This window comes from Dromiciops gliroides, chromosome 6 (genome assembly GCF_019393635.1).
Source record: "Dromiciops gliroides isolate mDroGli1 chromosome 6, mDroGli1.pri, whole genome shotgun sequence".
Classification (NCBI taxonomy): domain Eukaryota; kingdom Metazoa; phylum Chordata; class Mammalia; order Microbiotheria; family Microbiotheriidae; genus Dromiciops; species Dromiciops gliroides.
In genome coordinates, this window is record NC_057866.1 from 84,711,261 (window position 1) to 84,731,979 (window position 20,719).

A 20,719-nucleotide genomic window follows, 5' to 3' on the forward strand; every position below is an offset into this window, starting at 1 on the left:
CAAGGAGTTCAAACTGCAGTAGAGGAGACAAGATATAGACAAATAACTCATATAATTCAAGATTTGATAAGTGCCATGAGAAAGGTAATACAAATGAAGTCTTGTACGGTTGGGTTTGGGGTTTTGTTTTAGTTTTTTGAGGAGAGGAATGGTTGGTGTGGAGAGAGATCACTTTCAGCATGATAGGTTCAAGAAAGGACACAAACAATGGAGCACAATAGAAATAAACAGAAGGAGCTGATGAGGATGAACTCAAAATTCGACAAGATCACCAAGTGATGTAGGACACCAATCTGAGATGAAAAAACACTGAGTATCAAGATATAGTCTGGAGACATTGTGTCAGGAAGGAACAGACCAAAGTGGATGAAGCACCCAGAGAGCATGAAGAGAGGGAGCATTAGGTGAAGGAGTTGGTACTAAAGTCTTCTTACCTAACTTATCTAAATGGTCTAACTTCCTTCTCCATCTACTTGACTAGCTCCATTGAAACCAAGCCAGTCTCCATAGCTGTTCCTTCTTTACAACTCAACTCATCCTGATTCATCTGAGCCTTCTTTTAAAGGGGAGCATTCCTCCTATTAAGAATGTGTTTCTATTTCCTCTTCACCATGCCATTGCCCCTGATCTGGGCTTACAACTCACTTCCATAATAACAGACATTTGTATAGAGAGATTTATATACAGTATCTCATTTATTTGATCTGTACAACAATCCTGTGAGGTCAGTAGTGCAAGAATCATTTCTCCATTTGAAAGACAGAAGATTAAGACAGAGCTCAAGTGATCCAAGTAAGGTCACAAAGTTAGTAAGCACCAGGGCTTGAACCCAGGTTTCTGCCTCCAAATCAAGCATTGAGTTCATTACACTGTGATACCCTTTGATAACTTTGGGATATAAAATCTCCAAGGACATTTTCTATTCTTTACTTTTTCTGGCCCAAGTAATTCAGCCCCGCTATACATTTCTGTAAAGTTGTATGAAATTTTTGTGTATTTTTGTCAGCATGGTTGAGTAGAAAGAGTCCTGGACTTAGAAACAGAAAGTAGGGTCAAAGGCTAGGCTCCACTGCTTTTATAATTATTTACCACTTTCTGGATTTGGTTCCATTGTCTGTAAACTGGCAATACAATTGTTTTGCTATCCTTTCAGTATTTCTGTGAGGGTGAAATGAGATAATGTATGGGGTAAAGTACTTTGTAAATAACAAAGGACTACAGAACTGAGTATTATTGTCATTGCCAAGGTACTAGGTTGGATTTTCCATTAGATCTATGAGGTCCATAGGCTTTCCCAGACTTCCAAAAAGGTCCATGAAATGAAGAACTTTAAGAATCTCTGGTCTAAGAGAAAAAGGAAAAATAAATTTTATTGGAGATTTTTTTTTTTTGGAAAAGTTTGATTAGGTAGAGAAGAGGTTTCCTTCCTTCAGGGAAGTCTGAAAAGGTTTTTAGATTAGAGAAATATTTGCTTCATAATATTTTTAATTGAACTAAAAAGGAAATTTTATTATTCTTCCACAATACTAATCAATTAACAAAGACCTACTAAGCACTGACTACTGAGGGATTTACAAAGATGTACCAAAATTAGTCCCCACCCGTAAGTTATTGAAGCTAGAAAGAACTAATATTAGGTAAGAGCTTCCTCTGGGAGAGGGCACAGTAGTCTTCCAGAAGGAGTTTGAGCTGAAGGAAGAGAGATGATATTTGCACATCAATGGTTTCCTCTGGCTCTAAACTTATTCATTGTTTCCTCTTAAATTTCAGGTTTCCAAGAAGTATGACTGGTATTTTGGAGAATTTAGCCGAGGGGAAGTGGAAGAAGCTTTGATGAAGGAAAACACTGTAAGTATGGCTTCCACTATTCAATCAATTAACAAAAATTTAAGTGTTTAGCATGCTCCAAGATATGTTCAGCACTGTGGATATAAAAACAAAGAATGAAATAGTCTCTTCATAAGGAATCTACAAGGGGCAGCTAGGTGGCACAGTAGATAAAGCACCAACCCCGTATTCAGGAGGACCTGAGTTCAAATCCGGCCTAAGACACTTGACACTAGCTGTGTGACCCTGGGCAAGTCACTTAACCCTCATTGCACTGCAAAAAAAAAATCTACATTATAATGGGGGGAGACTATAGTTATATAGATATATAGTATATGTATATATGTATACACACACACATATATACATATGATATATATCTATATCTGTGTATACATATATGCACATATACATATACATGCATATATATATGAATAGGTAAATATATTTATATATTCATTTCATATTTATTATCTATCTATATCTATAAAAAGCGTTTGTCTCTCCCATTACAATATAGGTTCTTGATGAATTATCTATATTCACATACGAATATGTGAGAGTGCTTTACAGATATATGTATATATACACACACATGCATACATAAACAGAAATACATAGTATAAATATAAAGTGAGTACATACAAGAATATACAAAATAGTTTGAGTGGAAGGGCACCAGCGGTTGGGGGGAAATCAGGAGAGGCTTGATGTAGAAGGTGGTACTTGAAGCACATCTTATCAAAGAGAGATTTTCTATATAGCAAAGGTTTAAAAAAAAAAAGGAGGGAATGCATTTCAGGCTGATCCATGTAAAGACACAGCAACTAAATGGGGAATACTGAGTGAAGAACAGAAAGAAAGCCAGTTTGACTGGATCACAGAATATAGGGAAGGGCACAATGCCCAATGAAGCTGAAAAGATAGATGGAAGCCAGCTTTTGTAGAATTTTACAAACTAAACAGTTTAATTTTTTTTTACCCCAGAAGAAATTGGAAGGCACTGGAGTTGATTTAACAAGGGGTCAGATTTCACTTACGGAAAATTACTTAGGCAGCAGTGCAAAAACATGGACTGGTTTGGTGAGAGACTTGAGGCAAGGAGACTAATTATGGAGGCTGGTATAGCAATTCAGATTAGAGCTGATGAGGGCCTGGACTAAGGACGTAACTGTGTGAGGAGAGAAAAGGGCTTATATAAGAAATGCTGGGAAAGTGGGGGAGAAATAGAAAGAAATATGTGATCTCTATATCACATAAGCACAGTCAAGCAAAACAAATCCTCATGTTGGTCATGTCCAAAAATATGTTTCTTATCCTGCATATTAATCCATCATCTCTGTGTCATAAGGTAGGCAGTGTTCTTCTTTATCACTCCTCTGGGATCATAATTATCACTTATTTCATTAGAATTTTTAAGACTTTCATCATTGCTCTTTTTTATAATATTTATCTTAAAGTAAAAATTTTCTTCTGGTTCTGCTCATTTCACTCTCCATCATTTCATCTAAGTCTTTCTCAGTCTCTTTGAAACTGTATTTTTTCTTAATTTCTTATTGTATGATAGTGGCAAGATCTGGCAAGTAATTGGATGTATGAGGTAAGGGAAAGTGGGCACAATCAATGAAATAAATTACCCCAGGAAAAAAAAAAGAGGAGAAAAAAACCTAAAAAGAAAAAGACATATATGAGGTTAAAACCAACAGCTACAACATGACAACAGAGGGATCACTGAGAGATTTCTTTCAAACTAAGAAAAGACCAGATAGATATCTTTAATAATACAATCTCAGAAAAAGAGATTTAGCTCTAAGGAACTACCAGAGAAAATAGACTACCAATCTTGATGGAGTCACAAGAATTAGCACTAATATAATGCAAATGACTCTCAAAAATTGAGACACTTTTTATGAGGCAAATATAATCCTAATACCTAAACTAAGAAAGGGTTAAGTACAGAAGGGAAACTATAGACCAATATCATTAATGAATATCAATACAAAAAATTCTAAATAAAATCCTGTCAAAGAGACTATATAGCAATTTATTGAATAACTCATTATGATGAAGTTGGATTTATAGCAAGGATGCAAGAATGGTTCAACATTAGGAAAACAATTCACATAATTGATATATTTAAAAGAAAAAATGCAAAACCATATGATGATCTCAATAGAGATAAAATATGCTACCTGAATTGTTACTTAATCATTTTTCTCCCTAGCTCTCCCCTGAACTTTTCTGCCCTCTCTAGTCTCTATCCAGTAGTACTGGGCATCTCTTATTCATGGAATACACTTCCCTCTCATCTCTGCCTATTAAAATCCTTCTTCTCTTCCTTTCAACTTAAATGCTATGTCCTTCATGAAGCCTTCTCTGATGGCCTAGTAAAATGGACTTTCCCTGCTCAAATTTCTCTACAGATGTTTGTATGGATCTTTCCTTTTCTCTTAAAATGTCCTACCTCACTTTTTACTTTTTTGCATATGTGTCTTGTCTAACCTCTCTCCCACTCAAATAGACTGTAAACTTCCTGAAGTTATGAACTGTCTTTCATTTTTTCCTATTTGTATCCCTAGTACCCAGCCCAAGGCCTTGCCCATATTTTGATATTCCAGTGGATCTATGACCCCATTGGTGTGGGTACAACTCTAGTGGTTCAGTAAAAAAAAGCCATTGGTTCTGAAGATGACTTGGGTTTAAATCCTGTCCCTGATACTTATTGTCTGTGTAACTTTGGGCAAGTTACTTAACCTCTGAGTGTCTCTATTTCCACATATGCAAAATAAAGGGGTTGAACTAGATAGATTCTGAGATCCTTTCAGATATATAGAGAGATATAGATATGTATATGTATATATATACACATACATACACACACATATATGTATATATATACATATGTGTATATATATGTATATATGTGTGTATATATGTATGTGTATATATGTATATATGTGTGTATATATATGTATGTATGTATGTGTGTGTATATATATATGTGTATATATATATGTATATATATATATCTCAACCTATGAGATCAGACTGGCCATCCACATAGGAAAAACCAAGTGGATTAAAGACTACCTCAAACATACAAAATCCTTAATAAATATTTGTTTCAGATAGGAAAATGAATATGAATTCAACAAAGGAGCAAAATTGAAAGATTGTGGCTTTTCTATTCAATCAAAATCATAATTCAGTGCTGCAAAGCCTAAAGTTTTATCTATAATTAGAGTGAGATAACTGGAGCTTTGGAATTACATAATATTAACAATAATGATGAGGAGGATGATAACACATTTGTTTAAGAGGAAGGGGAATAAGCATATACTAAATACTTACTAAGTACTAGGCACTATGCCAAACACTTTGTAAATATTATCTCATATGTGTTTTCAATGGACATAAACTGTAAGGCAACATTGTATTGCTGGAAAAGAATTTGACTTGGAGTCAGAAGACATAGGTTTCACTATTAGTGGCTACAAAATGCAAAGGACTCAAAAACTTTAGGCACTATAGTAATTCATTCCCCCTCTCACTCAACTAAATGTAACTTTTTTTGTTTAAATTTTTCACATCATGAATTTCAGTGTTGTTTTGGTGATTCATTGGGTTTCTTGCTGCTTGCCCTGGCCCCAATCTGTGAGGCTTATTCTGGTTAAAGTGGCCATCTTTTCCCTGCATAGGAACTTGCTAGCAGACCCATAAGGGGGAGGAATATGTGTGTTATAAGGGTAATTGTATCTTGTACCTGGTAAGACTTTTTGACTGTAGCTAAAGGGGAGAGAGAAGGATTGATTCTTTTGACACTGGGAAGTAAAATGTAAAAATCAGAAGAGGGAAAGTAATGTTATCTTGGTTACCAATTTCTATGGGCTATATTTTAAAGAGCTCATGATTGAAATACAATGGAGGAGTAAAGAGAGTCAAAAGGATACTGGTGTTAAAGAAGTTGCTGTGATGAATGCTGAGCTGAGTAGTTTTCCGGTAAACTGCTGCCTTTGTGGAAAATATGATGAAGCTACACGTTTGGAAAAGTTCCCTTTGTGTCTATCTTATTTCCAAAGTATCTTATTTAAAATAGAACTTTGGAATAAAATGGTGGTGCCAGGAATACCCTTCAGGTGACTCACCTTCACCTTGGGGGGTGGATAGTTTTTTTAGATTTTTTTCTAGATTTCTCTCCATCTTTTTAACTGCTTTCAGAGGCAGTGAGGTGGTATGATAGAGAGATGAGTTCAAATCCAGTTGCAGATGCTTACTATCTGTGTGTCTCAGTTTTCTTAATTGTAAAATGAGGATAATAATAACACCAAATCCTGGGATTGTTGTAAGGATCAAATGAGACAATATTTGTAAAGTGCTTAGCACAGTGCCTAACACATAGTAGGTGCTTAATAAATGCTTGTTTCCTTCTATCCTTTTAACCAATAATGACTCATTTAATACAACCGTGGTACATTTGTTATGGGAATACTGTACGACTCCACTCAAATTAGGGAAGAGAAATAGTAAGAGTACATTCTTGGGGCATCTAGGTGGTGCAGTGGATAAAATGCTGGCCCTCAATTTAGAAGGACCTGAGTTCAAATTTGACCTCAGACACTTGACACTTACTAGCTATGTGACCCTGGGCAAGTCACTTAACCCCCATTGCCCCATTAAAAAAAAATTTTTTTTAAAGAGTACATTCTTGAAAGGAAATGGCCATAAACCTAGTCTTGCCCTCTCTAGAGAAAAATGAAATGGTTTCTGTCATGATGTTGATACTCTCAAATATTGAGCGGTTGGAGGTGGGGGGGATAGGTACATTGGAGTCAGGGGTGGTAGTAAAATTGAAGTACTGGCACATTCAGCCTTGCTAGCAGATGGATATTGGTTGGGATCCATTAGGAATTGTTAAAAATTCATTAATAACTTATGACTTAAATGTGCATAATGCCTAAAAGTTCACAAATCTAATTTATGCCTCACATCAGCCCATGAGAGTTTAGTACTGTGGTCATTCTTCTCATTTTAAAGCTGAAGCTGTGGCTCAGAGGGATCTGCCCAAGGTCAAACACCTAGTGACAATGGAGCTGGCCCTTTGGACTCCAAGTCAAGCTCCTTTTCAGCTTTTCCATGCTATCTTTCAGAATACTCCCACTGAAATTCTGTTGTGTCTTTCAGTTTTCTGTTACACAAATATGAATGGATCATCATCATCATCATAACTTTCTCCATTTCCTCTCATACCCCTCACATCCATTTTTGAACTACTGCTAGCCTAATCTTCCTTATCTCTAGATCTAGTCATGTTATTTCTCTGCTCAACAATCTGCACTGGTTCCTGTTAAATAAGAGTCAGTCCCCCACAAAAAACTGAAGCAGAGTGAATCACAGTTATAAAGACAAGCACCCATTTTATTCATCTCATCAACTTGGTTACATGCAATTGCATGGGAAATCTCAAGAGATTCCAATGAAATGGGGGGGGGGGTGTCGGAAAGAGAGTATTTAAGCAGTTGGAAGGAGAGGTTGTGCAATCACTGGATCAGCCAGGTCAGGATTAATTCACTCCCTGCTTCCTGGCTTTAGAACAGAATGCTTTTAATTCCAGTTTGCACAATACAAATCAGTCTGATAGCTCAGGCCTTGAAAGCAAACAATGTGGCTATGGAGCTGGAAGCCTCTGGGGATTTTTGCAGATAAGATCCATGTAGCCCCCTTCCCCCAATTGACTCAGTGACGTTGGGGAACTGAGATGGTAGACAAGGATCCCTCCAGAAGACTCAAGAGAAACTTACTTGGTTTGTCCTTCAATTGTTCTCAAGAATGTCTGATTATTTACATATCAGCCAGGTTCAATCTCTGTTAGCATAAGAAACCTTTGATTTGTTGGGCTCTGTTTTCATATAGTTCCTTCCTCTGGAAAAATAAGGGACTTTTACTGACTAATCATCATTCCCTACTGCCTTCAATGAAAGGTTCATACTTCTTTACTTGATATTCAAAACCTTATACAATCTGCCAAAGATTTATCTTTTAGCTTTATCTCACATTGAGCCTTTCCATTACACCTATACCTTTTGAGCCTCACTTTCATCATCTACAACATATAAATAATGGTACTTACAACTCTCACAGTGTTATGAGGAATATTCTTTGTAAGTTGCAAAGCATGAAATAAATGTGTTCTCATTACTATCATATACATTTTAGATATGGTTTTCTAATTGAGAAATGACCAGGTTTCTTTAGTCCTTTAGAAGGCAAGACCAGATTTTTAAATGTTAGGAATATGGCACCACTAGAGAACTGACATTATCATTCCTTTGCTTCAGGATGGGACCTTCCTGGTCCGAGATGGCTCCAAGAAGTCAGTGGCTGAACCCTATGTTTTGGTGGTGTTTCATAGGAAAAAAGTGTATAACATTAAGATCCGTTTCCTGGAGAGGAGTCAGCAGTTTGCCCTTGGGACAGGACTCAGAGGAGATAATGTGAGTAGAATAGCATCTTAGCTCCTGTGTGGGTACTCATTTGATGCCTTTTATCCTTTTGTATTTTCAACTAATAGAGAACAATGGTTCTCCCTAAGTATACAATTTATTGCCATGATGAAGGTTGTGGTTTAAATGTCTACATTGTGATATTTAAAACACTGATCAAATTTACTTATCACTTACAAGTCTAAAGGTTTTTTTTAATTTAATTAGAGAACTATCAAGTATTTTCACTGAGACTCAATGATTCTCCCATGGAAATGAAATCTAGGAGAACATTTCCTAAGCAACCATAGAATTTCAACTTACTACCCCCCCACCCCCCCACCCCCGAGGAAAATTGTAAAAGTTTCTAGCATTTCTGAATCACAAAATGGTAGAAGTCAGTCAGTCATCAGCATTTATTAAGCACTTACTATGTTCCAGGTACTATGTTAAGAACTGAGGATACAAAGAAAGGCAAAACCATGGTCCCTGTCCTCAAGGAATTCAGATTCTAAAGGGGGAAACAATATGGAAACAACTATTTGCATACAAGATAACTCAATCTTAAATGGGAAGAAATCTCAAAGGAAAAATGATTTGAAGGAATCTCCTTTGAAACAAAGACAATAGAATATTAAAGATGGAAAGAACTTTAGAACATAGTGGAATATGGAATAACACTGTAACAGAACCATACCTGAAACATAAAACAGAGAGTGTTTGAGTTGTGTGGAAGCCTATTTTTTGTCCAGAGTATAGGGAAAGCTAGCTAGGGTTTACTTATAAATTAGAAGCTTTAGCACGAGTCTCTGGGCATTAAGCATTTATTAAAAAGTAAAGAGAGAACACATGGAGTTCAGAAAGATAAGAAAGCCTATCTACCCTAGAGGAGAGATAAGAGTTCAGCCTGGCCTCCTTCTTCTCCCAAGTCTTCTGCCATCACCAGCTTGTTCCAGCAACAGACTGAGAGAAAGGCCACAGCACTTCCTGGGTCCCCTGGAAGAAGCAGTCCTTACACACTGTTTCAAGCTGATTGGTCAGCATCATCCAAATCCATTGGTTCACTGGACTTGAGGGTGGTCTCGTGTTGATGTCATAGTCCACAGCCTCTGAGAACACTCCCTCTTGGGAGTCAGCCAGATGTGGCTTTCATTGAATTAACTTTAAATGGGTTTATGAGCAAAGTCAATCACTCTCAGTCTATCTAATCAGTCCAAATCAATCTGGGGCCTTTGGGGTTTAGCAAATTCCATTATTTTCTCACAGTTGGAAGGGATTTTAGAATTTGGCACATAGAATATAAGAACTGGAAGAAACTTTGGGACACTAAATGTTAGAGCTAGAAAAGACTTTAGAAATCATCTTGTCTAAACTCCTCCTTTTCTTGAGAAGGAAACTGAAGATCAGAGATGAAGAATGATTTACCCAAGGTCATCTATTTAAGGATTATAAGTATGGTCAGTGTTCCTTTGTATTGCTTTTAACCAGCTTGAGTGAAATATTTCTTCCTTTCAAATAAATGCAATTTTTTTTTAAAAAGGGGCTATTCAAATAAATGCAAATTTAAGTTCCCAATAGCATTTCTATAGCAATTAGTAAAGGATTAAAGAAGACATTTAAGTGCCTATTATATGCTAGGCACTGTGCTAAACATTGGGGATAAAAAAAGAGACAAAAGGCAACCCCTACCCTTAACTATCTTATCATCTAATGGGGAGACAACATGCAAACAAATGTACACAGAGCAAATTCTCTACAGGATAAACAGGAAATAATTAACAGAGAGAAGGCACTGGAATCAAGAGAGATTATGAAAGACTGAAAAAGATGAGATTTTAATTGGGGTTTAAGGGAATCCAGGCTGAATTGAGGAGGAATGGTGTTCCAGGCAAGGCCCTTTTCTGTCAAAGTACACTTCAGTATTGAAATGGTATAGTAGAAAACACGGTGTATAAGTGTTGTGGGGAAATTGTGGTGGATCCTTAGGATTTTCTCTGTAAAGAATTACACTCTTGTGTATGTCCTGATTAGAGATAAAAGAACAATTTTATTCAGTACAAGAGAACCTGGCCAGGAGGAAACTAGAACTTTTTTCTCCTCTACCTTTTATAGGGTATAGATGGTGAGATCACCTGTGAAATGTCTCTTATTGGGGGGTGGCTTGGAAGCAGTCTGGTGAGGGGCAGTTCTGATTTCTGGAGTTATCTCCCTCCCCGGGCAACACTTTGGCAGCAGTCACAACCTAATAGGATTATCTCCTCAAGGGAGGGGTGGAGGGGAGAATGGAATGAAGGGTGGTGTCCCGGAGTTATCTCTGTCTTTAGCAGGTGCAATTTAGCTCCTTTGTTTCTTGTTTTGGGGGTGTGTTTTTTTTTATTTTGTTGTTGTTGTTGTTTGTTGTTGTTTTTGTGAGGCAATGAGGGTTAAGTGACTTGCCCAGGGTCACACAGCCAGTAAGCATCAACTCTCTGAGGCCAGTAGGTTTGAGTCTTGACTCTGTGACTGACAAGATGTTTGGCCTTAGGCAAGTTACTCTCCTATTCAAGTTTTGGTTTCTTCATCTACAAAATAAAATAAAGGTTCTTTACTTTTAACATTCTTAGCTAAGTGGTACGGTAGATGGAGTGATAGATCTAGAGCCAAGAAGACCTGGATTCAAATCCATCTTCAGATGCTTACTAACCTTAGGCAAGTCATTTAACCTTTATTTCCATTTCTTCAACTGTAAAATGTAAATGATAATCTAACTCACAAGATTGTTGTGAGGATCAAATGAGATAATATTTGTAAAGTACTTAGCACAGTCCCTAGTGAATAGTAGGTGCTTAATAAATGTTTCTTCCCTTCTTTCCTTTCCCTTCTCCATTCAAAGAATTTGCTTCCAAAGCACAAGTGCTGACAGATTTTACCAAGCTATAAAGGTTCAGAAATATCCCAGTGTAAAGGTTTCAAGAAAGAACCCAGTGACAGGATCAAGCCAATCTAGCTAAGTTTGGAGAGACTCTCCACTAGAAATGTGGCCACTGGGTGATATATTTTTTTTTTTTTTGGTATGTGGAGAGGGAAGGTACTATTAACAACTCATGAAGGCTGTCCATTGAAAGACATAGAGGTTGCAATTTGCACCAATGGAGGAAATACTGAAGAAATCATTAGTTTTTTAAATGCATTAAACATACCTATATACTCATAGAAAATAACTTCAAAGACCATCTTGTCTGATCCCTCATTTTACAGATAAAGAAACTGAAGCAAAAGGAGGTTAAATGATATATTTAAAGTCACAAAGGTTGTAAGCAACAGAAAGTAGTATTAAGGTAAATATGTAAAACACCCGGGTAGCTGGGTGGTTCAGTGAATAGAGTGCTGCACCTCAAGTCAGAAGGACCTGAGTTGAAATCCAGTCTCAGACACTTACTATCTGTGTGACCCTGGGCAAGTCATTTAACCCTGTTTGCCTCAGTTTCCTCATCTATTAAATGAGCTGGAGAAGGAAATAGCAAACCACTTCTTTGCCAAGAAAACCCCAAATAGGATCATGAAGAGTCCACAACTGAACCAGATAAACAATGAATAAGCATGCCTAGCCCACTGCTAACTGGCATGTGGGGATTATAAAACTAATTGCAAACCATTTATTAAATACATTCATTCAATAACTTTTTATTGAACATCTATTCTATTTAAAGAGTACCCAGTTAGGTGTTAAGATATCGAATTGGGTGGTAAATACTGTGCTAAGTTTGAGATCAGTGTGTTAATTTTTTAAATTAAAATTATTTTTTCATTTCAATGGTGACTATCACCATTAACCACTGCTTTGGGAGTTGTTTGTTTTTTAAAAGATGAAAATGTTCAGGGTACCAGCCTATTCTGTGAGACTGATGCCAAATGAACAACCATAGAATTATAGAATTGTAGAAGTTACTTTAAAACATGGGACATTGAATACCACAGCTAGATGGACCTTAAAATATGAAATGTCAGTGCTCTACAAGGCTTAAGAACATTTAACATTAAAATGATAGCTTGAATGGATGATAGAACTTAGAACACAAACTATCAGAGCTGAAAGTCAGAATGGAAAATTATGTGAGAGATTAGAGAAATAATAAATTGTTTGGATGAATATTTGGCATGCTTTTCAAATTTACTTATGGCACAGAGTTGGGGGAAACAGCTAAAAATTCAGATGACCAAATAAATATATTTTGCCCTATTAATAGTTTGTATATTTGGCTTTTATTTGACTTCATCAACTATAACTCTCATTAAGGATGGCTAGAGATTGTGTCTTATCAAATTTACTTGATTTGACTTGACTTGAATCCTAGCTCCTTTGGTTGGATAAATGGGATATAACTAATGAGGAAAATAGCTGTGGATTTATTATCATTTCATTTTATATATGTTTATTCATTTATTATAATTTAATTTATCAAGTAAAAGGCTGTGTCAAAAGCATGTTAATGAACTTCAAGATGTGTGTGTGTGTCTACAAAGGTTATTAATCTTCTTGGCAATAAATGAAAAATTGCCCCCAAAAGGCAAACACAAAAAATTTAACCAGCCTTTAAGATCTAATACCTAATATCAGCATGACATTTGCTATCCACTTGAAATCATTTTTTTTCTTAGAAAGAGATTATTATTAAATTCTTCTTTTATTAATGTCTCTTTAGGTTAAAATTTCATCTTCTTGCCCACCACTAGAGAGAAATAATAGAAAATGACAAAATGATTAATTGTACTATTCTTGGCTTCTGTTTCCTGTTAAGATTATTCATTCATATAAAATACCCTACATTTAGTAGAATATTAAAAACAATTAATATTGAATTCATTGTGTCATGACATTCTAGAGAAAACAAGGATTAGAATGTAAAGTAGTCATGCCTTCCACAAAGATTAATACCACTTATGGGTAAACATATTTTTAATGGGTTATGCACGAAAAGTTTCATTTTTCCATTTTACTTTCACATTTGAAAACCAAAAAATAATAAAAAGAAAAGTTGGGTTGTTTATAACTAGAAGTTAATTGTAGAAATGTTAAGGTCTTAATTTCTTTCCCACTAATCCCTTAATTTTTCAAAGTATTATTATGGTAAAGTATTCTACAAATGCATTCTCACATCTTTTATCTCATTTGAGCTTCCCAACAATCCTCTGGGGGTAAGCAGGGCATTATTATTACCTATATACTATGAATCAGACAACTGATGTTGTGGAAGTTAAGCACCTTATCCAAAGCAACACAAGTAATGTCAGAATAAAGACTCAAACCAAAGATCTACTGATCCTAGATGAACAATCATCTCTTTTTACCATGCTGCCTTAGAATATCTTTTCTATAGATTTATAACTAAACTAGTACCTCACCTAGAATTCAGTTATCCAAGAGGCTGTTAGGTGGTACAGTGGATAAAGCACAAGCCCTGGATTCAGGAGGACCTGAGTTCAAATCTGGCCTCAGATACTTGACACTTACTAGCTGTGTGACCCTGGGCAAGTCACTTAACCCTCATTGCCCCACAAAAAAATGCATGGGGTAAAATTCATAGGCTCTACTCACAGGAAAGCTTACTTATTTTGGATACAGTTCTATTTTGGTTATCTGGCTTCTAAGCCTCCAAAAGATTAGAATTAGAAGAGGTCAAGGGAAAGAAGGGCTACTTTGAGCAATTACACTGGCTTCAGAAAAAAGTGATAACTGATAGCTGGAAAGTGAACAAATATATATATATATATATATATATATATATATATATATATATATATATATATATATATATATATATATATATATATATATAAATGAAGCAGATACAAGAACTAAAAATGCCCAGAAACCTGGAACTGTTGAATGTATGATAAAATGTACACAGGTTAAATAGTTTGGAATGGCTGTTGCTATATTACATCCACATATAAGAAGTGAAATTCATAATTTGTGCCTCTGAGTCATTAAGAAAATACTAAATGATAATCAGTTTGAGAAGGTAGTGAAGGATGTGAAAAATTCAAGACATTACTACACAATTTATTGAATGGAAGTAGTTAAAACAATGACAAAAGGAGGCACTTAAATTCATGAATTCTTTACTATTTGAAATACACAGCTGTATGGATTGTCTCATATACTTTTTTAAAAATTTTTTAGGAGTTACCATTTATTTTTTTCCTCAACAACAAACATTTATTTTATTTTTTCCAGTTACTTGTAAGGGTAATTTTCAACATTCATTTTCATGAGATTTAGAGTCCCAAATTTTTCTCCCTCCCACCCTCCCTTTCCTCCCCTCTCCAAAAGATAGCAACCAGGTTATATATGTACAATCTACAACCAGGTTATATATGTACAATCCACAAGTGCTCTTTTTATCAGTTCTTTCTATGGGAGTGGATAGTAAGGTTTGTCATTAGTCCCTTGGGATTGTCTTGGATCATTGCATTGCTGAGAGTAGTTAAGTCATTCAAAATTGCTCATCAAACAATACTGCTGTCACTATGCACAATGTCCTCCCAGCTCTGCTCACTTCACTGTACATCAATTCATGAGTCTTTCCAGGTTTTTCTGGGATCATCCTACTTGTCATTTCCTATAGCACAAGACCATTCCACCACAATCATACACCACAGCTTCTTCCCTTATTCCTCAATTGATGGACAATCCCTTGATTCTCAATTCTTAGCCACCACAAAGAGTTGCTATAAATATTTTTTTTTATAATTTTTCCCCCTTTTCTATTCTTCATGATTACTATTGTTAACTGTTTCCTTTCCATCCTATTCCCTTCCCCATGATATTTATTCTATTATCCATCTTCTTTCATCCTATCCCTCTTCAAAAGGGATTTGCTTCTGTCTGTCTCCTCCCCAAATTTGCCCTTCTTTCTTTTGCCCCTCTCTCTTTATCCCCTTCCCCTCCTTTTTTCCTACAGGGTTAGAGAGATTACTCCACCCAATTGAGTGCGTATGTTATTCCCTCCTTGAGCCAATTCTGATGAGTGTTAGGTTTATTTACTGCCCAGATTAAATAGATTACTCCACCCAGTTGAGTGTGTGTGTTAGTCCCTCCTTGAGGCAGCTTTGATGAGCTTAAGGTCTTTGAGCCTTTTCTGATGAGTGTAAAATTCATTTACTGCCCTGCCCCTCCCCCATCTCTTCCTCCACTCCATAAGCCTTTTCCTGTTTCTTTCATGTAGGATTTCATCTCTGCCCTTCCCCCTCCCCCAGTGCATTCCCCTCACCCCTCAATTTAACCCTAAAGATGTCATCACGGGGCAGCTAGGTGACACAGTGGACAAAGCATCCACCCTAGACGCAGGGGGATCCTAGCCAAAACCCAGCCTCAGACACAAGACAGTCACCTACTGTATGACCCTAGGTATGTCCCCCAATTCCAATTTTTTATGGTTCTCTAGGGTCTTGTATCTGAAAGTCAAATTTGCCATTCAGTTCAGGCCTTTTCATCACTAATACCTGAAAGTCTTCTTTTTCATTAAAGTTCCATTTTTTCCTCTGAAAGAATATGCTCAATTTTGCTGGGTAGGCAATTCTTGGCTGTAATCCCAATTCCTTTGCCCTCTCAAATATCACATTCCATGCCCTCCAGTCCTTTAATGTAGAAGCTGCTAGATCTTGTGCTATCCTGACTGGGGCTCCACAGTACTTGAATTCTTTCTTTTTGGCAGCTTGCTATATTTTCTCCTTGACCTGAGAGCTCCAGAATTTGGCTATAATATTCCTAGTAGTTTTCCTTTTGGTATCTCTTTCTGGAGGTGATCAGTAGATTCTTTCAATTTCTATGTTATCTTCTGCTTCTAGAATATCAGGGGAATTTTCCCTCAGAATATGTCTAAGCTCTTTCCTTGATCATGGTTTTCAGGAAGACCAATAATTTTCAGATTATCTCTCCTGGACCTATTTTCCAGGTCAGCAGTTTTTCCCAGAAGATATTTCACATTGCTCTCTATTTATTATTCATTTGGATTTGCTTTATTGTGTCTTGCTTTCTCATAAAGTTACTAGCTTCCATTTGTTCAATCCTAATTCTTAGGAAATTATTTTCATCAGAGAGCTTTTGTACCTCCTTTTCCATTTGGCCAATTTGACTTTTCAACATGTTGACTTTTTTCTCATGTCTTTCCTGCATCACCCTCATTTCTCTTTCCATTTTTTCCTCTACTTTTCTAACTTTAACTTCAAAGTCCCTTTTGGCCTGAGACCAATATTTTTCTTGGAAGCTTTAGATATAGGAGCCCTGACATTGACATCTTCCTCTGAGGGTGCACCTCGATCTTCCTTGTCACTGAAGAAACCTTCTATGGTCCTCACCTTTCTCTGTCTACTCATCTTGCCTTTCTTTTATTTGACTTTTAGCTCCTTAAAGTGGGGCACTGTTTCCAGGCTGCAGTATCCCAAGCTTCAGAAGTCCCAGGTGGTATGATTTAAGGAGGATCAGGTTTTTCTCTCACCTGGCCTGTTCCCTGGTCCTTAGATGACCCCAGACCAACTTGCTAATCAACCAACTTTGTGTGTTGTGGTTGTCAGCTGATGAGCTTGTGCCCCTCCCCGACCTGGGCCACTGCTACTCAAGCCCGCCCCCTGGTTCTCAGCAGGGGTGAAAAATCCAAGTTCTGCCTCAGCATAAGCCTAGACCCCTGTAGTCTCCCCCCTTCCAAGGGTTCAGCCCTCTCACTAGACTGTGAGCTTAGTTCCAGATGACACTGGTGCTTCAGCTGATTCAGTGGCTCTGGGGGTCTCCTTCTCTGGTGAGGCCTTCCTGGGACTGGATCTGTGTCAGGGTGACTGTGGGGTTGGGCTTCACTCCTGTCTCAGCACAGCAGCTCCCTCCTTCTGACCTTCCAAGCCATTGTTGGTTAGAAGATGATTTTTAGCACATTCTTCTGTGTGTTTTGCTGCTCCAGGCATTGTCCTATGGCATTACTTGGATGTTTTTTGGAGTGATCATGTCATGAGTTCAAGAGCTCACTGCCTTTCCTCTACCATCTTGGCTCTGCCCTGGAAGTCAGTGTCTCATATACTTCTTGAGAGGTTCCTGAATGCAGAGGCTTTACTGTATAATATATCTCCTATATTCCTAAATAACTCCACTGACATTAGATTCTTTTTTTTTTTTTTGGTGTGAGGCAATTGGGGTTAAGTGACTTGCCCAGGGTCACACAGCTAGTAAGTGTTAAGTGTCTGAGGCCGGATTTGAACTCAGGTCCTCCTGAATCCAGGGCCAGTGCTCTATCCACTGCGCCACCTAGCTGCCCCAGATTCTTATTTTTTAATGACTTGAAATCTGTTTCAATAGCTACCATCTTCACACCCCCATTTTAAAAAAACCCTCTTGTAACAAATGATCATAGTCAAGCAGAACAATTTCCCACATTGATTATATCCCAAAAATATGTCTCATTCTGCACCCTGAGGCCATCACAACTCTGTAAGGAAGTGGGTATCATCAGTGCTCAGAATCATGGTTGATTTTCACATTGATCAGATTTCTGAAGTCTTTCAAAAGTATTTGTATTTACAATATTGTTAGTGTTTAAGTAGTTCTTTGGTTCTGATCACTTCACCTTGTATTAGTTCATATGTTTTTCCCCAGGCTCTTGCTTTAGATTTTGAATAACAATTTACTTTAATTCATACTTACTTACTCTTCATAATGAAACCCAACATATATTTGTCAATCCTCCAAAAGAGTCAATCACTCCAAAACAGTAATTGTACAGAAAAGACCTTCTCCAGTGACATAGAAGGTGTCAGGGGGAAATAGGTGGTACAGGTTGGGGTCCTTAGGTATTCCTCTTTAAAGAATTAAAACCTCTTGCACATAATTCAATTAGAACAAAATAGTCTTTTATTTGGGTGCTAGAGAAAGAGACCAATAGAGAAGTCAAAGAATTCCCTCAAGAGGAGATGTTTCAGAGATTATCTCCTTGAACAGAAGAAAGGCAAAAGCTTTTATAGACAAGAGAGGGGGTGACCACCACCTGCCAATAGAAAGTTTGCTTTGGGGGTGGGAAAAGTTTCCTGAGAGTCAGGAGGTTTTCTTTTGGAATGATAGTCCTGACCTCTGGAGTTACCTCTGTCTCTCAGCTCAGGTAGTATCCAGGCCTGACTTTCTTGCTATACAATTTAATCTCCCCCTACTTTATAGGTGTGTCCATCCTGATAGCTAGTTGGCCAGTTTCCCAACCCCCATGTCAGAAGGGGTTCCAGATTCTCTCTTTAAAAAAAAATTTTAATGGCAAAATTATTTCTGGATATGTCCCTCACCCTACCCCAGGAACAAAATAAAGGCCCCCTTGTAACAAAGGAAAACAATTGATACAATGACAGCATATGACAATGTACGCAACATTGTAGTCCATCTCTCTGATATGAGGGAGATATATTCCATTATAAGTTCCTATGATCTCCAGGGAAAAAAATTACTCAGCTTGGCTTCATTTTAGTGAACTTTCCATTGTGTATATTGTTCTCATCTTCCATTTTTTCATGTAATTATTTCAATGTCTTTCTGAATTCTTCATATCCATAATTTCTTACTATATGATATTTCATTACACTATGTACAATAATTTATTCAGTAATTCCCCTATCAAAGCATACACAGCTGATTTTCTATTGCTATCAACAAAAGATTCTGTAAATATTTTGTTTTAGATATCCAGTTCCATTATCATCATCATAATTGCTGTCACTACCACCACTACCATCATTATCATTGGCATAGGACCTCATTCTATTTTTTAGAATAATTCTAATAACATCTGTATCAATTGTTCTCTATTTGATAGAATTCATTTGTAAGTACATTTATCCCAGTGATACTTTTTCCCTTTTAGCAATTAATTTTTGGCTTACTCAATTTCTTCTGAAGTGACTGAATTCTTTTAGCTCTTACTTTTTGTTCTCAATTTTTGTAGATACTAATTATTTCATTTGAATTTTTAATTTTGTTGGTATATATGCATCATATGTACAATAGCAACTGACAGTTATTCTTACTTGCTCTTGTGAATTGACTATGTTCATTTTTATATTGGTGGTTTGATTTATTCTCTTTTTTAAAACAAGTTATCTAATAATTTCATAGTCTTTAAAAATCAGCAATTTTACCAGTTCTTTTTTTAAATTTTCAAGTGTCTATTGCTTATCTAATTTTTCATATTTTTTCATTTGTTTTAGGGTTAATTAATTATGTTAGAGACAATATGTTCATTTCTAGTCGTTTTAATTACATACTCAGTTCACTAGTCATTTTTTTTCTAAATTGCTAACATCTTTTCAGAGATAAAATTTCCTTTAAGAACTACTTTTAATGCATCCCATATATTTTAACATGTTGGCTCACTATAATTCTCATTTTCATAATTTTGCTCCTATTTTTTTAACCCACCAAGTATTCAGAATGTTGTTACTGTTTCCATTTATACCTATTATGTTTTATTCATTTTTATTATTTTATTATCTTCTTTTCTATAAAGGTTACTTATTGTTTTACTCTTTTACATTTGTTTTAGACTTATATATGCCTAATGATCAATTTTTGTAAAGGTACTAGGGGATGCTAGGAAATGCATGTGTTCTTTAATATTCCCATACTGAACTGTGATATTACAGATTATTCAAATATTATCTTTGTAACAATGCGTTCCGCTTTCAATTTTCCTCTTTGTGATTAGATTCATCCAGCTCTGAGAGAAAATATTAACATTTACTAGTATTATTGTATTATTTTAAACATCTCTTTGTAAATTGCCTAACTTATCTTTTAGTAAGATGCTTTTAATAGGTAATGTGCCATTTGGTGAATATGCGTAAAGTTATTGATTCAATATAGTATGTATAAGTATATTTTTTCTGTTTGTTTCTCTTTGACATTATCAATTTTCACTGTTGCCTCATCAGGAATCACCAGTTTTTAAAGAGTTGTCTAAAACAAAATAGATTTTCTTTTATCCTCTCATCCTTGCATTTTTATTCTGTAGGTATCTATCTTTAGGATTTATGTGCATTTTTTAATGCAGCAAGTTTACAAATTCATTCTTCCAATTTTGGAAAATTTAATCCATTCATATTTAGGGTGACAATGTTAAATTTATATTTTTCCCATTAAATACTTTTAATATTTATCTCATTTGCTTTCATGTTGTCTTTAGTCTCTACAATTTAATTTACCCTAATTTTGTCCTCTTTCAGCCGACTTCCCATTCTTGGCTGATACCAAATTCCTCCCTTGAATGATACCAAATTCCTCCCTCTTCCTTTAATCTCCCCCTCCCCTTCCCCCCCCCCTGGGTGCGCTAGCTTGCGTGCGCGTGTATACACACACACACACACACACACACACACACACTAATCCAATTCTTAATTAATTTCAGTGCCAT

At 36.3% G+C, this 20,719-nt stretch overlaps 1 protein-coding gene across 1 annotated transcript in view; it reads left to right on the forward strand.

Annotated features, from left to right (window-relative positions):
• Window positions 1-20,719, forward strand: part of CLNK (cytokine dependent hematopoietic cell linker) — a 216,025-nt gene that overhangs the window by 181,295 nt on the left and 14,011 nt on the right. The window contains exons 21-22 of the mRNA XM_043972224.1: window positions 1,771-1,848; window positions 8,163-8,318. Of these exons, the coding sequence (XP_043828159.1) occupies window positions 1,771-1,848; window positions 8,163-8,318 (234 nt within the window). The remainder of the gene's footprint in view (window positions 1-1,770; window positions 1,849-8,162; window positions 8,319-20,719) is intronic.